The sequence below is a fragment of the Canis aureus genome, chromosome 8, assembly GCF_053574225.1.
Source record: "Canis aureus isolate CA01 chromosome 8, VMU_Caureus_v.1.0, whole genome shotgun sequence".
NCBI classification, from domain to species: Eukaryota; Metazoa; Chordata; class Mammalia; order Carnivora; family Canidae; genus Canis; species Canis aureus.
Window position 1 is genome coordinate 71,478,377 of NC_135618.1, and position 17,902 is coordinate 71,496,278.

At 60.0% G+C, this 17,902-nt stretch overlaps 1 protein-coding gene across 2 annotated transcripts; it reads right to left on the minus strand.

Moving 5' to 3' along the window:
- Positions 1–547: 547 nt before the first annotated feature.
- STX1A (syntaxin 1A) lies at positions 548–17,372 on the minus strand. 2 transcript variants are annotated; one of them, XM_077908222.1, is made up of 10 exons: positions 17,248–17,372; positions 8,749–8,826; positions 8,490–8,589; positions 5,756–5,830; positions 4,992–5,065; positions 4,783–4,891; positions 4,613–4,686; positions 3,798–3,935; positions 2,218–2,328; positions 548–1,932 (listed from the first exon to the last, which is right to left on the minus strand). In XM_077908222.1, the coding sequence occupies exons 1-10, from the start codon at positions 17,275–17,277 to the stop codon at positions 1,855–1,857; spliced, it is 867 nt and encodes a 288-aa protein (XP_077764348.1). In that variant the 5' UTR covers positions 17,278–17,372; the 3' UTR covers positions 548–1,854. The 2 variants fall into 2 exon arrangements, 1 of the variants encoding a protein (XP_077764348.1); XR_013385442.1 differs by having other exon boundaries at positions 1,894–1,932; positions 2,218–2,393.
- Positions 17,373–17,902: the final 530 nt, after the last annotated feature.

The following is a 17,902-nucleotide window of genomic DNA, read 5'->3' on the forward strand; positions in this document are numbered from 1 at the left end:
GCTGTGGGGGACTTATCACCAGGTTCCCCAGGTCCAGACGAGGCTTGAAGAACTTAAATGTATGAAAAGCATTCTTTTAACCTACAAGGAACACCGGTAGATTTAATTGCGGGCTGTTTATTCCAGCATGAGGCAGATTCGGGAAGGATAGGCAAGCGGAAATGTGTCTGTGGGACCCACTGACCTGCAGCTACCACCGGGCCTCTGGTTGCCCTCTAGTTAAAGGCATTCTGCAGCCTGTGGCCTGGGCTGACTTTTGGCCTTGAGCTGCACCAGCTGTCCATCGGGCCAGCCTTCAGGGTTACTAGTGGGCTGTAGCATGCTAAGACTGGGGGCATCTGGGGATCGCTTGTGACTTCTGGGAAAAAGCAGGAGGAGGGTATGGATATGGCCCACGGGACAGAACAGGCATCATCAGCCTTTAAACTGGGGTGGAGGGGCCCTCTGGGCCCCTCCGGGCCCCTCCTTCCTGTTAGTGCTGTGCACGTTCACCCTGAAGTTCTAAGGCTAGGATACTGGTAGCAAAAAATCTACAGCAGAGGCACGGTACAGATACAAATGTTTATTCTACATAAAAATTTCACAAAATGGGCAGCTGGTTGTACCAAGACCTTTGGTGAAGGGGTGAAGGCGGGGAGGGAAGTGGCTGATAGAGAAGGCAACAACGGACAGTGGTCACAGTCACTGGGTAGGAGCAGAGCTGAGGGGAAGGCAGGGCACAGACGGGGCCCCGTCCCCTACTGCATGCACTCGCATGCATACTCCTAGCCTGTCAACGAGGAAGAGGGGTCTCGGGCAGGGGCACATTTCTGACTTGAGAAGCCCCCAAGACGGGGAGGAGGGAGGTGCTCCTCCCTGGCTGGCTGCTGAATACTGCATCCCAGACACCAGACACCCACGTGGCACGTCAGTGGAGGACAGCAAGGGCAGGATGTGATTGCAGGCCTGAAGTAAGTCTGATTTCCCAGAGCACAAGGGAGCAGGGACCACTGTCCCAAACATGCAACGCACGATGGCTTGAGAACCTGACCAAGGCCTGCCGGGAAGAGTGGCTGGCCCAGGGTGTGGGTTTTGGCTATGGCAGAGGCCCTCTGGGCTCAATCTGCTTCCCTAGCTCCAAGGGTGGCTGGAAACCAGGCACCAGACAGCCTCTGGAAGTATGTTACCTGGGGTCAGGGAGAGCCCAAAGGGGTTGCTCCTGGGGCTGTGGGAACATGGGAAGGGGAAATGCCAAGACCCGCTGGACTCTGCCCCTAGGCAGGGGAGGGAGCCCGGTCTTGACACAGCCAAAAGCCACCTGGCCACAGCACCCTGAGCCTCCCTGGCAGTGATGAGCTGTTAGAGGCTTAGAGCTGGGCTGTCTCTCAGGGCCACCCTTCCCCTAACCTGAAAAGCAGCACCATGTGGCCAGCTGGTCCCCACCCCTCAGGGGGCTCGGCTTGGGACAGCTGGAGAGGTCAGGGCAGATGGGCCAGGCAGTAGGAGGCAAGGTTGGGGTCCAGAGAGAGTCCTGGTCCCAGGAGAGGGCAGACCCCAGGCTGGAGTAGAAGGCAAGGAAAGGGGAGCATGGCTACCCTGGGCAGTGCTACCTGGGAAGGGTGAGGCGGCCTGGGCCAGGGCCTGAGTCTGTTCTTTGCTGACCTGCCCCACCCCACCGGCTCCTCAGTACAGACACACACGGTCACAGAGATCATGCACACGACGGCTCAGGGTGGGGTGGGTATGGAGGGCCCGATGGCAGAGAAAGGAGCAGGATAGTATGGGAAAGAAGGGGCTCCCAGCCAGAAGGCAGCAGCAGCCAGGGGGCCTCCTGAGGGCAGACCATCCGGAGTAGAGTGGCAGGTGGGATGATTTTTATCCAAAGATGCCTCCAAAGGTGGAGGCAATGACAATGCCCAGGATCACGCAGCAGATGATGATCATGATCTTCTTCTGCATGGGGGAGGCAGGAAGGAGTGGCCTCAGACACAGGCTGAGGCTGAGAGCTGGGTCAGAGCTTAGAGGAGTGGGGCACACAAGGGAGAAGAGCCCCTGAGTGGCACTGAGGGCTGGGGGTCCGGAGGATGGAAATAAAATTGGACCTGGGGAAGGTGCCGCCCAGAATGGACCCAGGAGGCGGTGATGGCAGGGAGCTGAAGAACTTGGGGTGAGGGCTCAGATGGAGTCAAGTGTGGGGAGAGACCTTGCGGCTCTAACGGGCAGAGGGGAGCTACTGACCCGGCGCGCCTTGCTCTGGTACTTGACAGCCTTCTTGGTGTCAGACACAGCCCTCTCCACGTAGTCTACCGAATGTTCCACGTTGTACTCGATCCTGTCAATCATTTCCCCCTGCAGGGCCGGTGTCCGTGAGCTCCAGGGGGGTCCCCCTCAGGGCAGGACTCTGGGAAAGCACCCTGAGATCAGAGAAAGAAAAGTGGAGGCATAAGGATGGGGTGCCACCTTTCACCTGTACCCCTCGGGCCAGGTTCCCTGGGCAGCTTCCTCCTCTCCCTGGGGAGCAGGCATCCTGGGGAGGAACTGGCCATGCAATCTCAGCCAAGGGGGTAGAGACCATGCAAAGGGCGCTCAGCTGGGCCAGGAGTGAGGCCGAAGGAGGCAGGGCCTGGAGTTGGTGCTCTGCACAGGGTGCCACTCCTCGTGGGCATGGTGGTTCCACTCAGCTCTGTCTTCCGTCTTCAACATTTAAGATACCCTGCCTACCCCTGTAGCCCTTTTGAGCCATCTGGTCCCAGCAGCCCCTAGATGCCACTCCAACCATGATGCTGCCCAAGATCCCCCAGCAGCAGCGATGTGAAAAATGACCACTCCCTTCAAGTCCACTGCTTGCTTCCTCTGGGGTCCGTATCCCCATGGTCTATTAGCTGATGGCAGCAGCAGCCTCCTCGGGGCCCCCCGGCTTCCTGACTCAGTTCATACCATGCCCATACTCAGTCTAGAAGAGAATCCAGAAGCCCAGAACCGCCGTCTCCCTCTTGTTCACACCCCCTTCCCCTAACCTTAAGCTCTAGCCGTATGACCTCCTCAATGAGCTGGGGTCTTGCCAGTCTCAGGACTGTGCTGCTGCTGGTCCCACTCTTCACACACCATGGGAAGTCTTCCGAGCTCAAATGCCACCTCCTCAGGCCTTCCCTGACCACCTCCATCCAAAGTGGCCACCACAGGGACTCTTACAGTGTTACCCCAAGTGTGGCCCTAGGACTAGCAGCATCAGCATCCCCCTCAAACCTGTTAGAAATGCAAATTCACGGGTCCCCACTCTGACCTACCAAGCTCTGGGCATAGGGACCAGGAAACCTACAAGCCTGCCAAGTGATTCCTGGGCCCTATCCAGTTGGAGGACCACTGCCTTATCACACTGCCTCCTCCTAACATCTACTGAGCACCCAGCACAACTCAAGAACATTCCATTTGTCATTTACTTATGCTGCCTTTCACCCAACACACATTAGCACAGACCCTCAGCTGTCCTGGTCACTGCTCGATGTCCAGCTCCTAGAAAAGTGGCTGTCCGCAGTGCTCACGTGACAAACGGGTGATAAGACAGGACAAGGCTGGGTGTAGGGCCATGCAGGACCATGCAGCACCCAGAGCCCAGTAGCAGAGCCATGCAGAGGATGGGGTCCTTCAGATGGGCACGGCCCTGGAGGCGTTTCAACAGGGGGTGGTTAGTTACCTGGAGCCTTGGTCCCTCCCCAGCAGGGCAGCATGTCAGGCAAAAAGGGTAGGGGTTAGTGCAGCCCTGGGTTGCTGCTGTGGGCTCAGGGCGGGTGGAGGGCAGTGGGGCCCGAGGCTCTCACCTGGCTCTCCACAAGCATGGCCATGTCCATGAACATGTCATGCAGCTCACGGATGCTGTTCTCTAGCTTGATGATCTCACTGTGCCGTGTCTCAATCTCGCTCAGAGCCTGCTTTGAGATGCTGGAGTCCATGATGATCTAGAGGGTGGGAGCAGTGGGCTGGGACCCAGGAGCCTGCTCCAGGGGGTAGGGACGGGTGCCAGGGCCAGGACAGCAGGCCAAGAGCAAAGGCATCTGAGCTGGACTTCTCAGTATTAACGTGGGGCTAGTGACACTCCCCGCCTGTGCCTGCCACACAGTAACTGCTCACCACCCTTGTACAGAGACCAACTTGACTGCCCCAAGGACCCAGGCCTTGAACCACCTTTCTTCCCACTCCTTCCGGTCAGCCTCCTAGACAGGGTAACTGCCCCTCCCTCCTCTCCTGGAACCCACAGGCCCTAGCTGCCTTCATCCCTGTGTGCCACCTCTTCCAGGATGCCGTCCCCGCTTGCTCAAGCTTCACTTGAATGTAGAGATGGCCAAGGGCACCCATGTCTCCCAAGAGAGGAAAAGGGCCCTGAGGATGGTAGTAGGAGCCCCTGGCCAGTGGCAAACAGGAGAAGCAAGAAAGTAGACCCAGTTGGGAAGAACCAGGAGACAGGTCTTAATTCTACCTTTGCCACGTCATTTGCGTGGCCTCAGTCTGGTCCCTCTTCCTCTGGGGCTCAGCCTTCTCTGAAACCTGCCTCACAAGGTGGCGTGTCCAGAGACTGCCCAGCCCCAGCACTCTGGACACACAGCAGGGGTACGGGGTGAGGGGAGTTCACACTCACTCCGGAAGCAAAGATGGCGGGGTTCCCACTCTCCAGCATGTCCTCCAGCTCCTCGCTGGTCGTGGTCCGGCCAGCTGCGTGCAGGGGTCTCAGTGAGCCCTGCACACTCCGCAGGGTTCGGCCGCAGCCCCGCCCCCGCCCTCGGCCCCAGCCCCACGCCCTCAGCTCACTGATCTCCAGCTGCCTTTGGATGCGGCCCTTGCAGCGCTCGCGGTAGTCCGACTGTGTGGCGTTGTACTCGGACATGACCTCCACAAACTTGCGGGACAGCGTGGAGTGCTGGGGGTGTGAGTTGGGGGTACAGGTGTCAGGCCCAGACCCGCAGGGCACCAGGGCCTCCGGTGCCCGATGGCCCGCCCCAGAGCCCCACCCGCAGCACCTGTGTCTTTCGGATCCTCAGGTCTGCGGATGAGCGGTTGAGGCCTTCTTCCTGCTCGATGCTCTGCTCGATGCCTGGAGGCATGGAGGGCTGCTGAGCCATACCTGTCCCCTCACCAATGTCCCCTCCCCATCCCCATCCCCAGCCAGGATCTGGCTCGGGACCTCCCCAGGAGAGGGTCTAGTGTGCACTGTAAGGGGGTCTGTGGGCAGCAGGGGGAAGCAGGAGCGCCAGGCACTGATGGGGGCCGACACGCACAGGCATCTGCAAGGCCTCGGCACACAGCAAGCTGTGCGTGTGAGTGCTTGCTTGTGTGAGGCTGGGCAGCTCAGGCCCACCATGCCTTCTGCTCAGGAATCCCATGTGCCCAACGAGGGCCCACACCCAGTAGGGTCAGTCTAGTGGCCCCGATCTGCAGGAGCTCTGCACCTGTGCTCACACAAACACACCAGGGCTTCCAGGCAGGACCAGGCAGTGCTGACCGCCCCCTGAACCCCCTCTTGCTGAAGTGAGGGACAATTGCCCGGGGCGGGGGGGGGGCACTCCCTCACTGAAGCCTCAGGCATCTGTCCCAAGGCACGGCCTGAGCCTGGCCCCAGACAAGCCTTGCCAGGAAGCAGCTGTGAGTGGGCACATGACGGCACCCACAAAAAGGAGACCAAGACCTAATGTACCCGAGAGTCAGCAAGACCCCAGGGCCACACAGGGAAGCGGGCCCAGAGTGCCCCTCTACTGCCCAGACAAGGCCTGGAGCTTAGACTCACTCTTTAACTTGGAGCGAACTTTGTTTGCTGTCTTCTTGATGTCAGACATGAGCTCCTCCAGTTCCTCCTTTGTCTCTGGGGAGGGAGAAGGGGGACAGGGTAAACCCGGGGCTCCCCCTGTGACCTGATGCTCAGGCTCAGCCCGCGGGCAGGCCCAGGTCCCAAGCCTTCCCCTTTCCGCGGGCTAAGGCTCTGCCTGCCCCTCCAGCCCTGAGCCTGGGGCCACAGGAGCTGCAGCCTCACCCCCTCTTGTGCTGCTTCCGAGGAGCCTCCTTTCCTCCTTCTCTGGCTCTCCCACCCCCTGCGGATAACAGACGGGTCTAAATTTAAGGCAGAAATAATTGTGGAGCAGCTGGCAATGCTGGCATTGGCACTGGGGAACATTTACTTGATGCTTGCCTGAGTCGGATGGGGGGGGGGGTGCGGGCTTACCTAGAGTTACCTGGTAGCTCTGGGGGGATGAGCATCCAGCCACCAGGGTGACAGAGCCAGGGGCCAGGGAGGCTGAAGTGGGTCCCCCTCCACTGAGCACCTTGGGTGGGGTAGACCCTATTCTATGCAGAGTCACTGCTCCCCCTTTCCAGGTGCTGAGCTCAATGGAGACCAACTGCCGAGTACCAGTGGGTGGATGGGGGCATGAGGCACCTGGCCTGTGTGGGAGTTGATGGAAAAGAACCTCAGGGATGTGGGCCCCCTGGCACACAGGTGGCCCTGGAGCAGCAGGTGGCTGGTCCTGTGACGGCAAAGCTGGGGGATGGCCACAGCCTAGTGTTTCTGGCCCTTGTTCCAGCTGAACTGTCTCTCTAAAGCTGGCGGAGGCCGTGGGGGTACCCAGCTTGCTCCACCCCAGTGAGGGGTTAGCTGGCCAAATGGGACAAGGTGGCTGCCTCCCTCAGCAACCTGCCCCAGCTCAGGGCAACCCCAGGACTCTGCTTCCCGGAAGAAACCAGGACTGAGCTCTTGCTCGGCCTTTCTTACCCACCATCTGCTTTCCTCTGGGGCTGGCCCTCTCCTAGAGGGTGTTGGAAGGGCATTTACAGCAGTTACTTTGGGTGGGCACCTACTAAATGGATTGGGAGGTGGGGGGCTTCGAGGAGCGGAGGAAGGCGCTTCATTCGTACAAACAAAGGAAACTTACCAGCTGCTCTGACGTCTCTGCCTCTTTTGCTCAGATCCAAAATAGCCCAACCCGGATGGCGGCCCCCAGGGAAGGCAGAGCAGGCCTCGGCCGGGAGAGCCCCCTGCTTGCTGCCACCTTTCCCGGTGACTCCTTGTTAACTGCTCCCTCTGCTCTAGAACCGGTACCGGGGAGCCCCCTCCCTACATCAGTGACCACCGGCTGGTCCTGACTCACGGTGGCAAATCTGAACTAGCTGCTACTGACCGTACGACGCGAGGAGACTTTGTGCGGAAGGTGGCACGAGGCAGCTAAGATAAATGAACAGGCATCTGTTGCCCTGTGCTCACCCCGTCTTCCAGCAGTTGAATGCCCTCGCTCTTTATAGGACTCTGTTCCCACAGGTAGCCCCTTCTGACTCTCATCAGGAGGGACACACACGAACTCAGACACACATGCACATAAAGACATAAGATGTCACATGCTGCCATCCCCAACAAATGTCTGGGGGCAGGGGCAACGCGTGATGGACACCCTGAATGTGTGCCCTGCCTTGGGTAACCCCTCTCTCCTTCCCACGCATTCCAAGGACAGTCTCCCGGCTCCCTGCGGACTCATTTTGTTTTCCAGGGGCCTGGCACTGCACCTGCTTAGCTTGGCACTGGCCTCAGGTTCAAACACACTTTAGGGGCTGTGGAGAGATTTCTTGTGGGGGCTTGAGGGTGCCAGTGGACTGGGGCTGAGGGGCCACAGATAGGAAGGCCCTGCTGGAGAAACCCATCCCTGAGTGCTTCCCCTGGCCCTCCCATGGCTAGGACCCTCCCCCTTGCATTGTTGGGGCTCCGTGAGCTGGTGTCTTCCAGAGGCGCTGGAGCAGCGAGAGGAGGTGAGCAAGCAGAAGCAGTGCGCACTTGCCCAGGTTATGGGCCTGGGCCCCCAGCGCTGTCACTGACTCCCCCAGGCTGGGAGGAAGGAATCTCAGGCCTGTATGCTGTCAGCCTGGCACAGGGCAGTGTAGTCATCAACACCTCCCCAGGAATTGGGACAGCAGGGTCAGGGGGACCTGTGTGGGGACAGAGTGGAACGCAGACACACAGAGGCTCCCTGTGCGGAAGGAGAAAGGTGACTTCCTGGAGCCCTGAGAATGCCCAGCTCTGGGGTACCAGGGCCAGGTGCCAGGGCTGCTAGCTCTTTCTGGAAGCTCCTCCTGCTTGGCCGGCCTGCCCTCCCACGGTGCTGAGGCTCAGCGCTGCCATCTGCTCCCCCGGGGAGGCTCAGGAAAGGGAGGGGCTGGGCGGAGAGGCTTCCTTTTGAGCTGGGCAGCACCCACCCACCCGGCTTACCTGGAGAGGGCAGGGCTGGCCCGAGGACGGCCGCCCCACTCACACAAACCTGTGTGAGACCCAGGTCCAACAGGGGATCCCAGGCACTAACCCCCACCCTGGGCCTCGGCCAGCTGTGTTCCCCGAAGCTTTCCATGAGGGCCAGGCCCAGGTACCCCTCAGGCGACACACAGTGTGGGTGCTGGGGTTCTAGGAAGCCACCCTCCCCTGCCCCCCCGCCACAGCAGCGCCTTCTAGGAGGCCTGAAAGCCACCCCTCAATCCTACACACTCACTCTCGTCAGGGTTGGGGGAGGCCAGGATGGCGCTGTGCTTCCGTTTCACCTCCTCCACGTTCTCTGAGATCTTGTCAATGAAGCCTCGGATCTCCTCCACCTGCACACCAAGGCCAGCCGGTCAGGAGGAGATCCAGCTGGAGGCCCGTGGGCCCTGGGCAGAGGCTGGACCAGGCTTCGGGTGGGGTGGGGGTGAGACATGGGCCCCCCACCAAGGTCTGCCAGAGTATTCGAGGATGTGGGGTGTGCTGGTTCCCACCTGTTCAAAGAACTCATCCATGAAGCCATCCCGGTCCACAGTGACAGTGACATCGTCATCATCATCGCTGTCCTTGGCCTGCACAGGGGTGTGTACACGTGAGCAAAACTCTGGTAGGCCCACAGGGTCCTGCTGGACCTGGGACCATAAACTACCCAGCATCCACATACTGCAGGCTTGCAGGCTCAGGTCCAGGGCCCTCACTGCTGCCCTGTGTCCTCTTAGCAGGGATGAGGTCTGGCTGTGCCCTCAGCTCCCAGCCACAGCGAGACCTCAAGGACCCCAGGGGACCCAGCATAAAGACAGAAGCCCTGCCTGCCGAGCTGGTGATGGGGAAAGTCTCTACCTCTAGGCCAGGGACTCCTTCCCCGGCCCAGCTGCCTGCCCCCTCCCCACAGGACTGGGGTCCTCCCAGCATGGCTCTCACCTAAGGGGACAGCTGGGAAGGCTTGGTTCCCTGGCTAGGGGCCCCAACTCACAGACCTTGCCTGAGACAGGCTGCCTGGACACCAGCCTTTTCTACTTTCTGGTCCTGAAGCTTTTTTTTTTTTTTTTTTTTTTAATATTTTATTTATTCATGAGAGACACAGAGACAGAGGCTGAGACACAGACAGAGGGAGAAGCTGGCTCCCTGCAGGGTGCCCTATATGGGACTCGATCCCAGGAACCCAGGATCATGCTCCAAGCCAAAAGCAAATGCTCAACCACTGAGCCACCCAGGTGTCCCTGGTCCCAAAGGTTTTAATTGGGATGGGGCTCAAAGTTCCCAAGCTCCCTTTGGTGGGGGGGTATGTCAGGAGTGAGAGGCCTGAGTGCCACCCACACCTGCCTCCAAAGAGGTGGGATGCTGACACAAGGGCCATCCCATTGCACCTCAAGCAGGCCTGAGAGATACTGCCTGCATGCAGCCTGTGTGTGTGCAGCTCTGCAAACTCAGCTCTCCCCCCGTCATTTTTGTTTTTTAATTTTTATTTATTTATTTATTCACAAGAGACACAGAAAGAAAGAGAGGCAGAGACACAGGTAGAGAGAGAAGCAGACTCCCTGCAGGGAATCCCATGCAGGACTCCATCCCGCAACTCCAGGATCATGCCCTGAGCCGAAGGCAGACACTCAACCACTGAGCCATCCAGGCATCCCTTCCTCCGTCATTTTTTTTTTTTTAATTTTTATTTTATTTTTTTATGATAGTCACAGAGAGAGAGAGAGAGGCAGAGACACAGGCAGAGGGAGAAGCAGGCTCCATGCACCGGGAGCCCGACGTGGGATTCCGAGTCTCCAAGATTGCGCCCTGGGCCAAAGGCAGGCGCTAAACCGCTGAGCCACCCAGGGATGCCTTCCTCCGTCATTCTTGACCTCAGACCTCAATTCTCTGTCCCGCCAGGCCCAGAGCTGGGCCCTGACCAGCCTGAGAGGCCAGTCTTCACCTGGCTCAGGGCCTGCCCTAGGCCCCACCCCACCACCCAGGGAGAAGCCGGACAAAAGCCACCCCCATCCGGGGGCAGAGTAATCACAACACCTCCAACTTCCCAATGTGCTGGCCAACCTCATCCCCCGTCAGCCTCACCCTCACCTGCTTGGAGTCGCGGCTGTGAGCAGCCCACCATGCTGAAAGGGCAGGGGCCAGGGTCCCAAGGGTGGGACTGTTCCCCTCAGACTGGGGTGATGAGACTTGGTCACACCCCTTCCTGTCTCAGCACCCAGGGGGAGGTCACCTGAGCAGGCTGGGCACCAGCCTTCACCTGGATCTCTCTTATGTCAGGGTCAGAGCCCAAAATAGGGCCCGACGGAGGCCAAGGGACCTGGCAGGCTGCTGGGGAGGGACAGGTTCTGTGCCCCGCGCAGACAGCGGCTGGCTGAGGGACCTGCCCCTGGGTCTGTCTGCTGCTGGCAGTGGTGGGGACAGTGACTCCTGGCTGCAGAAGGCTAAGACGGAGTGGGAAGGCACAGCATGGTCTGTAAAGGGCTGTGCCCCTGGGGCTCTCAGGGTCCCACTGCCCCACCAGAGTGGAACCAGACAGGAGAGGGGGTTGGCTGGGAGCTTTATGGAGGCGGCTCTGACAGGCCCCTCTCATCAAGAGATCACACCTCCTCCCCCAGCAGCTAAAATAAATCCTCGCTCCCACAAGTGCCTGTGGCTGCTACCAGGTGGCCCCCTCCCCCCAGCCAGGCCCACCTATAGACAAAGAGACTCTAGAGGCCATTTCCACACTTTTGAACGTTGCCAGGCACAGGAGCTAAGCTGGAGGAGGACTTGTTAGAGAAACTGAGGCAGAGTACAGTCTGGAGGAGCCCAGGGCCCCCTCTGGGGCGGCCTGCTAGCCTTCAGCAGGTTGCCCTCTCTGTCTTTTTGGGGTCTAAACAAAGATAGGGATGGACAGGAAAGGACAGAAGGAGAATTTTCCAGCTCTCCTCCCAGAAAGAGTAATGACAGGCTAGAGCCAAAGACAAGGGCATCAGAGTTTCCAGAGACGAGAGCCGTTGCCAGAGACCCCTGGGATCTGGCCTGGAGTCTCTCCCTGGGCCTCGGCTTGCCTGTCTGTAAAACAAGGACATACGTTCTCCAGCAACCAGCAGCTCCAACCTGCTCCCTGCACAGACTTCTCAGAAAACTGAGGCTGGAGTCAGGGAGTTTCTGGGAAGTCAGGGAATGGCAGGAAAGATGCCCACGGTCTCCTCCAGGACCTCTGGCAATGAAGGCAGAGCCGAGGAAGGGGACCCCTGGGCCAGGGCCTGACTGGGGCTCCCAGGTCAGGATCCACCCCGAAGGTACCATTCAGATTGATCCCAAAGTCAACTGGAGGGTTTAGGGCCTGACTTAGAGCCTCGGTCACACCAGTGGTGACTCCAAGCAAAACTTTGAGGGGATTCTCCGTGAGGACCCTTTCCTTACCAAGTCCTAGCACTTCTTCCTCCTCAGGACTTTTTACCCACTGCCCCCCTGCCCCCCATCACCTCACTGCCACAGCCTGAACCTGGACCCTGGCACACCCCACCTATACCCATCTCCCTGCCGCTACAACCTACCTGCTGACATTCCCCTCATCCTTAGATGCCACTTCCTCCCAGAAGCCTTCCCCAGCTGCCCCAGATCAGTCTCTTGCTCCTCCGGTTTCCCACACACTATTCACATCTCTCCTGACACGACAGCCACAGACTCTCAGGCCCTAAGATACCTGAAAAGTCACCTTGGCCTCAGCTGCCAGCCTCAGCTTGCACACCCCCTGTGATGGAGAGCTCACTGCTTTCCTGGGCAGATCTGCCCACCCTGGCCTGCCTCGATTGTCCCTTTCCTGTGGCATGGCCCCACGCCATAAAGAACCTGTTGGTACCCTCTCCCTGGGATCTGAAGGCAATGTCCACACTTTCCCTGGGTTTTTCTTCTCAAGTTGACCATTCCCTTTCCCTCAGATCCCTCTCAGGGCCCTAAGTTGCAGCCCCTACCCCAGACTCATTTGGTCCAACCTCTATCATGATAGAGTTTGTACATGATACAAACTGAATCTACTGTTGGTTGTGCTCTAAATTGTACCAAAAAGCTGGCCATCCCCTCCCTCTTTTTACATGGTTTACCTCTGTTAATGCAACCAGAGATCAATAAAATTGATCATGTAGTACTTCCTGTCCAGAAAAGCCCCAAGCCCTTCCTCACCAATGTCTACTTGGCTGGATTTTAGGCTCAAGCTAAGGACCTTCTTTCCTGTTTAATGTCTTCATTTGTTCTGATCCTTGTTCAGCTTTGTGAGACTCTGATGGCTCATGACCCTGTTGCCCCCTGCAACCTCATCCACATCTAGGCCAGAGCCCTATGGCACCTTTCTAGAGACATCCTCAAGGTTAAGTAAGACCCCAATCAGGTTTCACTGGACACTAAGGAAATGACAAACCCCAAGCCCAGATGCACTCCTGACCCAAAAGGAAGGAGGAACTAGGCTGGCATGCCATCTCCTAATGTCCTGGGATGGTCAGGGTGGACCACGCCGACACGTACAAAGGGGGCACCCGTATGGTTTTGAATCATGAGGCCCCCAGCTCCCTTGGAAATCTGCCAGCCCTCACAGAGGGCTGGACTGGGGACCTGAGGTGGCAGCTAGAGTGGTGGTCATAAGCCCCAAGCTGCAAACATCTTCAAGATTAAGCCCCTGAAGGGAAGCCTCTGACACCATATGAGCACCCTACCAGCCACCTGGCCCAAACTGGGCTCTGCCTCCGTCTCCTGTGCCCCTCCTCTGAAACTTCCCATTCCCAAGGACTCCCTAAATCAGAAACTGGGGTATATCTACATTCTTCCTCTTGCTCTCACATCCATCCAACATTTGACTTGTTGTGTTTTCTGTTCATCCATCGGTGGTTTCAATCCTGCTCCAGCACCATAATCCCCTGGAGGGTTTAAAGAACCCCCCCCCCCCGACCGCCCCGCAAAGCCAGCTTCCAGGGCTCTACCCCACAGACACCCAATCAGAATTTAGGGGTGTAGAGCTGGTAAGGCTAAGTTTTCAAAAAGCCCCCCCTGCCAACTCCACCCTGGGTTGAGAATCAGTGGTCTGATCCTACTCCTCTCTGATAGACTCTGGCCTCATGAGGCCTCTGGTCCAGGCACTCAGGAATGAAGCTGCACTGGCCAGAAGCCCTGAACTTCTAGCGGATGCCAGACAGCTCTGGTGGTCTCTCCTGGCAGAGGCTCCAGGATTCCAGGATACCTTCCTGGAAACAAAAGTGTGATTCCTCCAAGAGGCTCCAAGGCCAGGCAGCCTTCAGGCCAGTCCCCGGGGATGGATGGCGGGAGGCCAGGCAACAGGGTTGATTCATTCCTCCTGTGCAGAACTTGCTGTTGTCTGCCTCAAGGGCTATTTTCCCCCCCTCCTTCTTTTAAATGACGAATCAAAGTCAATACCACTAGAGCTGAGAGACCCAGAGCTGAGTCAGGGGTATGTGAGGTCAAGCTGGGTCTCGAGGAACGAAAGAGGGGCTCCCTGTCCCCACCCGGCCCTGGTCTGATCCCCTCACCCTCTCCCCATTCTATGTATGCCCTTCTCTACCAGATCCCTGCCACTGAGCAGGGCCCCAGGGCAGCTCCAGGAGGTAGCCTCATCTGGTAGAGAGGAGCTGGCCTCTGCCCCACACCCCACAACACACTGTGTGACCCTGGCCCTTTCCAGACCTCAGTTTTCTAATTTGTGAAAGAGGAGGTTGGACTAGATAGTCCCTGAAGGTCATTCTGGCTGCACCCCAGATGAAAATGTGTCTAACCCATTGTTTCTTCTGGGAAACTCTAAGGAGACCTACTCTTATATTCCTATTTCTCCACTCAGCAAGGCGGATCTGGCTGGCTCCACTGTGTGATGAAATGGGCACAGAGAGGTTAAGGCAAGAACCTCCCTGGTGTTGCCCAGGACACCCAGTCTCTTCTCAGCCATGAGAGAGAAAAGGGGGAACAGATGGACAAAGGGGCACACTAGGCTTCCCTACCCACCCAGGCCTACTCCAGTGAGGGGGCATCAGACCACCCACTATTCTCTCTTGTTGGGCATTCCAACCTCTCTGCCTTTACTCCCATGGGTCCCTCCTTTCAGACCACCTTCCCTCCTCCCATTTATCCCCAACTCCTGGACCACCCCAGGCTCTCTTCTTCTAGGAAGGCTTCTTTCAGGGTCTGGCTGCCCCAACACTCCCTCCTCTCTGTCCTCTGTCCTCAGCAGGCCCCATGTGCTGCACATGGCTCAGCACAGAGATAAACACCCTCTGGGCCCAGGGATGGGTGGTCAGCTCCAAGAAGTTCTCAGAAAGGAAACCAGGGAGGCCTCTGAATGAGGGGAAGGAAACATCTGCATGCCAGGTAGGGCTGCCCAGGGGACACCTTGCCCCAAGTCTCTCCGCTTGTGTGACCCTGGGCAAGTCTTTGCCCCTCTTAAGCCCCTGGCTTGCCTTTCTGATCTCCGAGGGCCCCCGATGATCCCTTCACTCTGTACAACTGAAAGATCAGCTGCATGGGAAGCGGGAGCTGGGGAAGGCTGGAGGGCTGGGCCTGGCCTGCAGAGCGCTGAGGAAATGCGCCAGCTCCTTCCCCAAGTGTGACTTTTATAAATAAGCTCCCTTGCCTTCCTTCCAAATGTGGTGGCGTTGGGTGGGGAAAGAGAAAGGGGGAGGGAGGGAGGGCTGGCAGTGGTGCAAGTCACTGCCCCAAGCACCCCTCTGTCCAGCCCAGGCAGTACTGGCCTCCTGGTTCCTGGGGATTCTGATCTGAGAATTCTGATGCCTGGGGTTCGAAGTCTCCCCTAAATACAGAGACAGATTCAGAAGACCTGTGACCACCCCTTACCCTGAGAAACTAGGCTTTAGGTTTTATTATCTCCACTTTCATAGGTGGGAACCCAAGGCCCAGAGGGAGACTTGTGGGAATGACAGCCCCCCCAACCAGACTAACTGTCCCACCCCACCCAGTGTGGGCTGCAAGAAACCCCCAATGGGCAGGGCCACCCAGCAATGGGTTCAGTTGCCTCCCTAGGTTCTGAATGCTTGAGGGGTGGGGTCTAGAGGAAGCCTCAGTGAATTCACAGAGAAGCCAGGCCTTACCATCTAAAGGACCACCATGGCTAGTGTTTATGTTATGTCGGTCGGGGTGTGGGGGGCGGGAGGGGTGAGGGGTCACAGAGACACACACCAAAGCAAAAGATCTGGGTTCAAGCTCCCTACAACCCAAGCTCTCCTGGTGGTTCCCCAGTCCCAGACAGATTTAAATCTGTCTTTGGGACTAGGCAAAGCCCTTCTCTACCATTCCTTTTGAGCTACCATGAGTCCCACTTGCTCTCTTGTTCCTCAGTTTCCCCTTTAGCAGCGAGGATGACAGCTGATGAACCAGAGACCCTGTTACATGTAAAGGACTGTGTTCCCCTACCACATATACTCTTGTCTGACCCACCAGGCACCCAAACATCAGCAAATGCACCACATGGCTATTCATTCCCGAGATAACATTCTTTTTGACTCAACGTAGCACAGGAAGCTTGAGGGCAACCGCAAGGGCTGGCAGGGGAAGTGTTTAGACATCATATATGACATGAGGGACCATCTTCTTCCTTTGAAACCTCCTGAGGTTTACCCTGGGGGCTGGGCTTTTGGCCAGGAATAAATGGTCTGATGGGAGGGTGGGGGCTGGTAGCCAGAGCAAGCGGGGTGGTGGTGGAGATGGAGGCAGGAGAGTACAGATCCCAGCTCCAGACTGCCCAGGAGACAAGCCTGGTATAATGGGGGAGACGGGGCACAAACGTAAGGAACCTCTGGATGGAAAGGTCAAGCCAGGGTATCAAAAACCCAAAGTACACTTGAAACTTTCCATATAAGAGGACCTCAGTCTCTAGCTGCAAGTGGGGTATCTGGGGGAGGGCTCTGCGCAGCCACTGAGCTACCTGCCCCCCGCCCCCAACCCCAGATCAGGACCGTGGGAAGGGCACCTGCTAGACAGGAGGGTGGTCAGCGAGCGGATCAGACAAGAGTCAGCCTGGTCTAGAGCCCTGAGGCCCCCCTCCCCCAAACACAGGCTTCATTTCCTTCTTTGCCCCCACACGCCCCCAGGCTTGCCATCTCTAAGGGCAGAGGTGAGAACGTCTGGTAGACGCCAGACGCCAGGGGAGAGGAGGGAGAGGGGGAATGAGGAGCATGTCAGGGCTGGGAGACGGTGGGCTCTGGTCAGAGCCTTTGCGCAGCCTCTAACTCCCCCCAAACCCCGCCCCAGGAGCCACACCCCAGGGGCCTCGGAGGCACAGGTGGAAAAATAGGTTCAAGTTGGAATCAGACCAGGAACCCCGGAAGGGTGTGAAAACTGCGCCCACCGGGGCTCCCCAGGTGCCAGGAAGGTAGACGGGGCGGGGGGGAGGTGAGAATCTGACCCCTCTGGGGCCGAGGTGGGCAGCAGACCCGGAGCGCGACGGGGGTGGGGAGCCACAGGTGACGGGAGCCACAGGTGACGGAGGCGGCGGGGCGCCCCGCGGGACAGCGCCAGCGCGAGCAGCGCGCCCCTCCCGGCGGCCCGGTTTCCGCAGCGCGCCCCGCGGCGGGGCTCAGGCGGGGGACCGCCCCCGGCCGTCGTCCACACCCGTGCGGGGGACAGGGGGGCCAATGACGAGGCACAGTGGGGCGACAGACACGGGACCGGCTCCGCGGGCCGCGGGAGAGGTCAGCCCTCGTCCCGCCACCGGCACCCGAGAATCGTCCTCCGACCCCCCAAAACAAGGGGGCGCCGAAAAGTTTATCCAGGACCCCGGGCTCCGGCCGCCAGCCCGCGGGCCCACGGCGCCGAGCTCACGCGAGCCCGTGACCCGGAGTGGGTCCGAGGGGCGGGACCGGAGGGGGTCCCCGGCTCCGCACCGCTCCCTCCCGCCCGGCCGGGGACGCAGGGGCCGTCGCCCGGGGGCCGCCGAGGCCGAGCGGGGGGCGGCCGGAGCGCGGGACGCGGGCGGCGAGCGGCGAGCGGCGAGCGGCGGCGCGGGGGGCCGGACTCACCGTGCGGAGCTCCTGGGTTCGGTCCTTCATGCTCCCGGGAGTGGCAGCGGCGCCGGCTGCAGCCGTGTGAGCCCCGCATGCGCGGCGGCCGCCCCGCGGCTGCGCAGCGCCCGCCCGGCCCCGCCCCGGCCCCCGGGACCCCGGCCCAGCCCGCCTCCCCGCCCCGGCCCCGCCCTCGGCCCCCGGGACCCGGCCCCGCCCCGGCCCCGCCCTCGGCCCCCGGGACCCGGGACCCCGGCCCCGCCCGCCTCCCCGCCCCGGCTCCGCCCTGCCTTGGCCCCGCCCCAGCCCCGCCTTCGGCGCCCGGGACCCGGCCCAGCCCCGCCCCCGGTCCCCCCGGACCGCGGCCCAGCCCCGCCTCCCCGCCTCCCCGCCCCGCCCCGGCCCCCCGGCCCCCCGGCCCCCGCCCTGCCCCGCCTTCGGCCCCCGGGACCCGGCCCAGCCCCGCCCCCGGCCCCCCCGGACCGCGGCCCAGCCCCGCCTCCCCGCCCCCGCCCCGCCCCGCCCCGGCCCCCCGGCCCCCCGGCCCCCGCCCCGCCCCGCCCCGCCTTCGGCCCCCGGGACCCGGCCCAGCCCCGCCCCCGGCCCCCCCGGACCGCGGCCCAGCCCCGCCTCCCCGCCCCCGCCCCGCCCCAGCCCCCCGGGACCCCAGCCC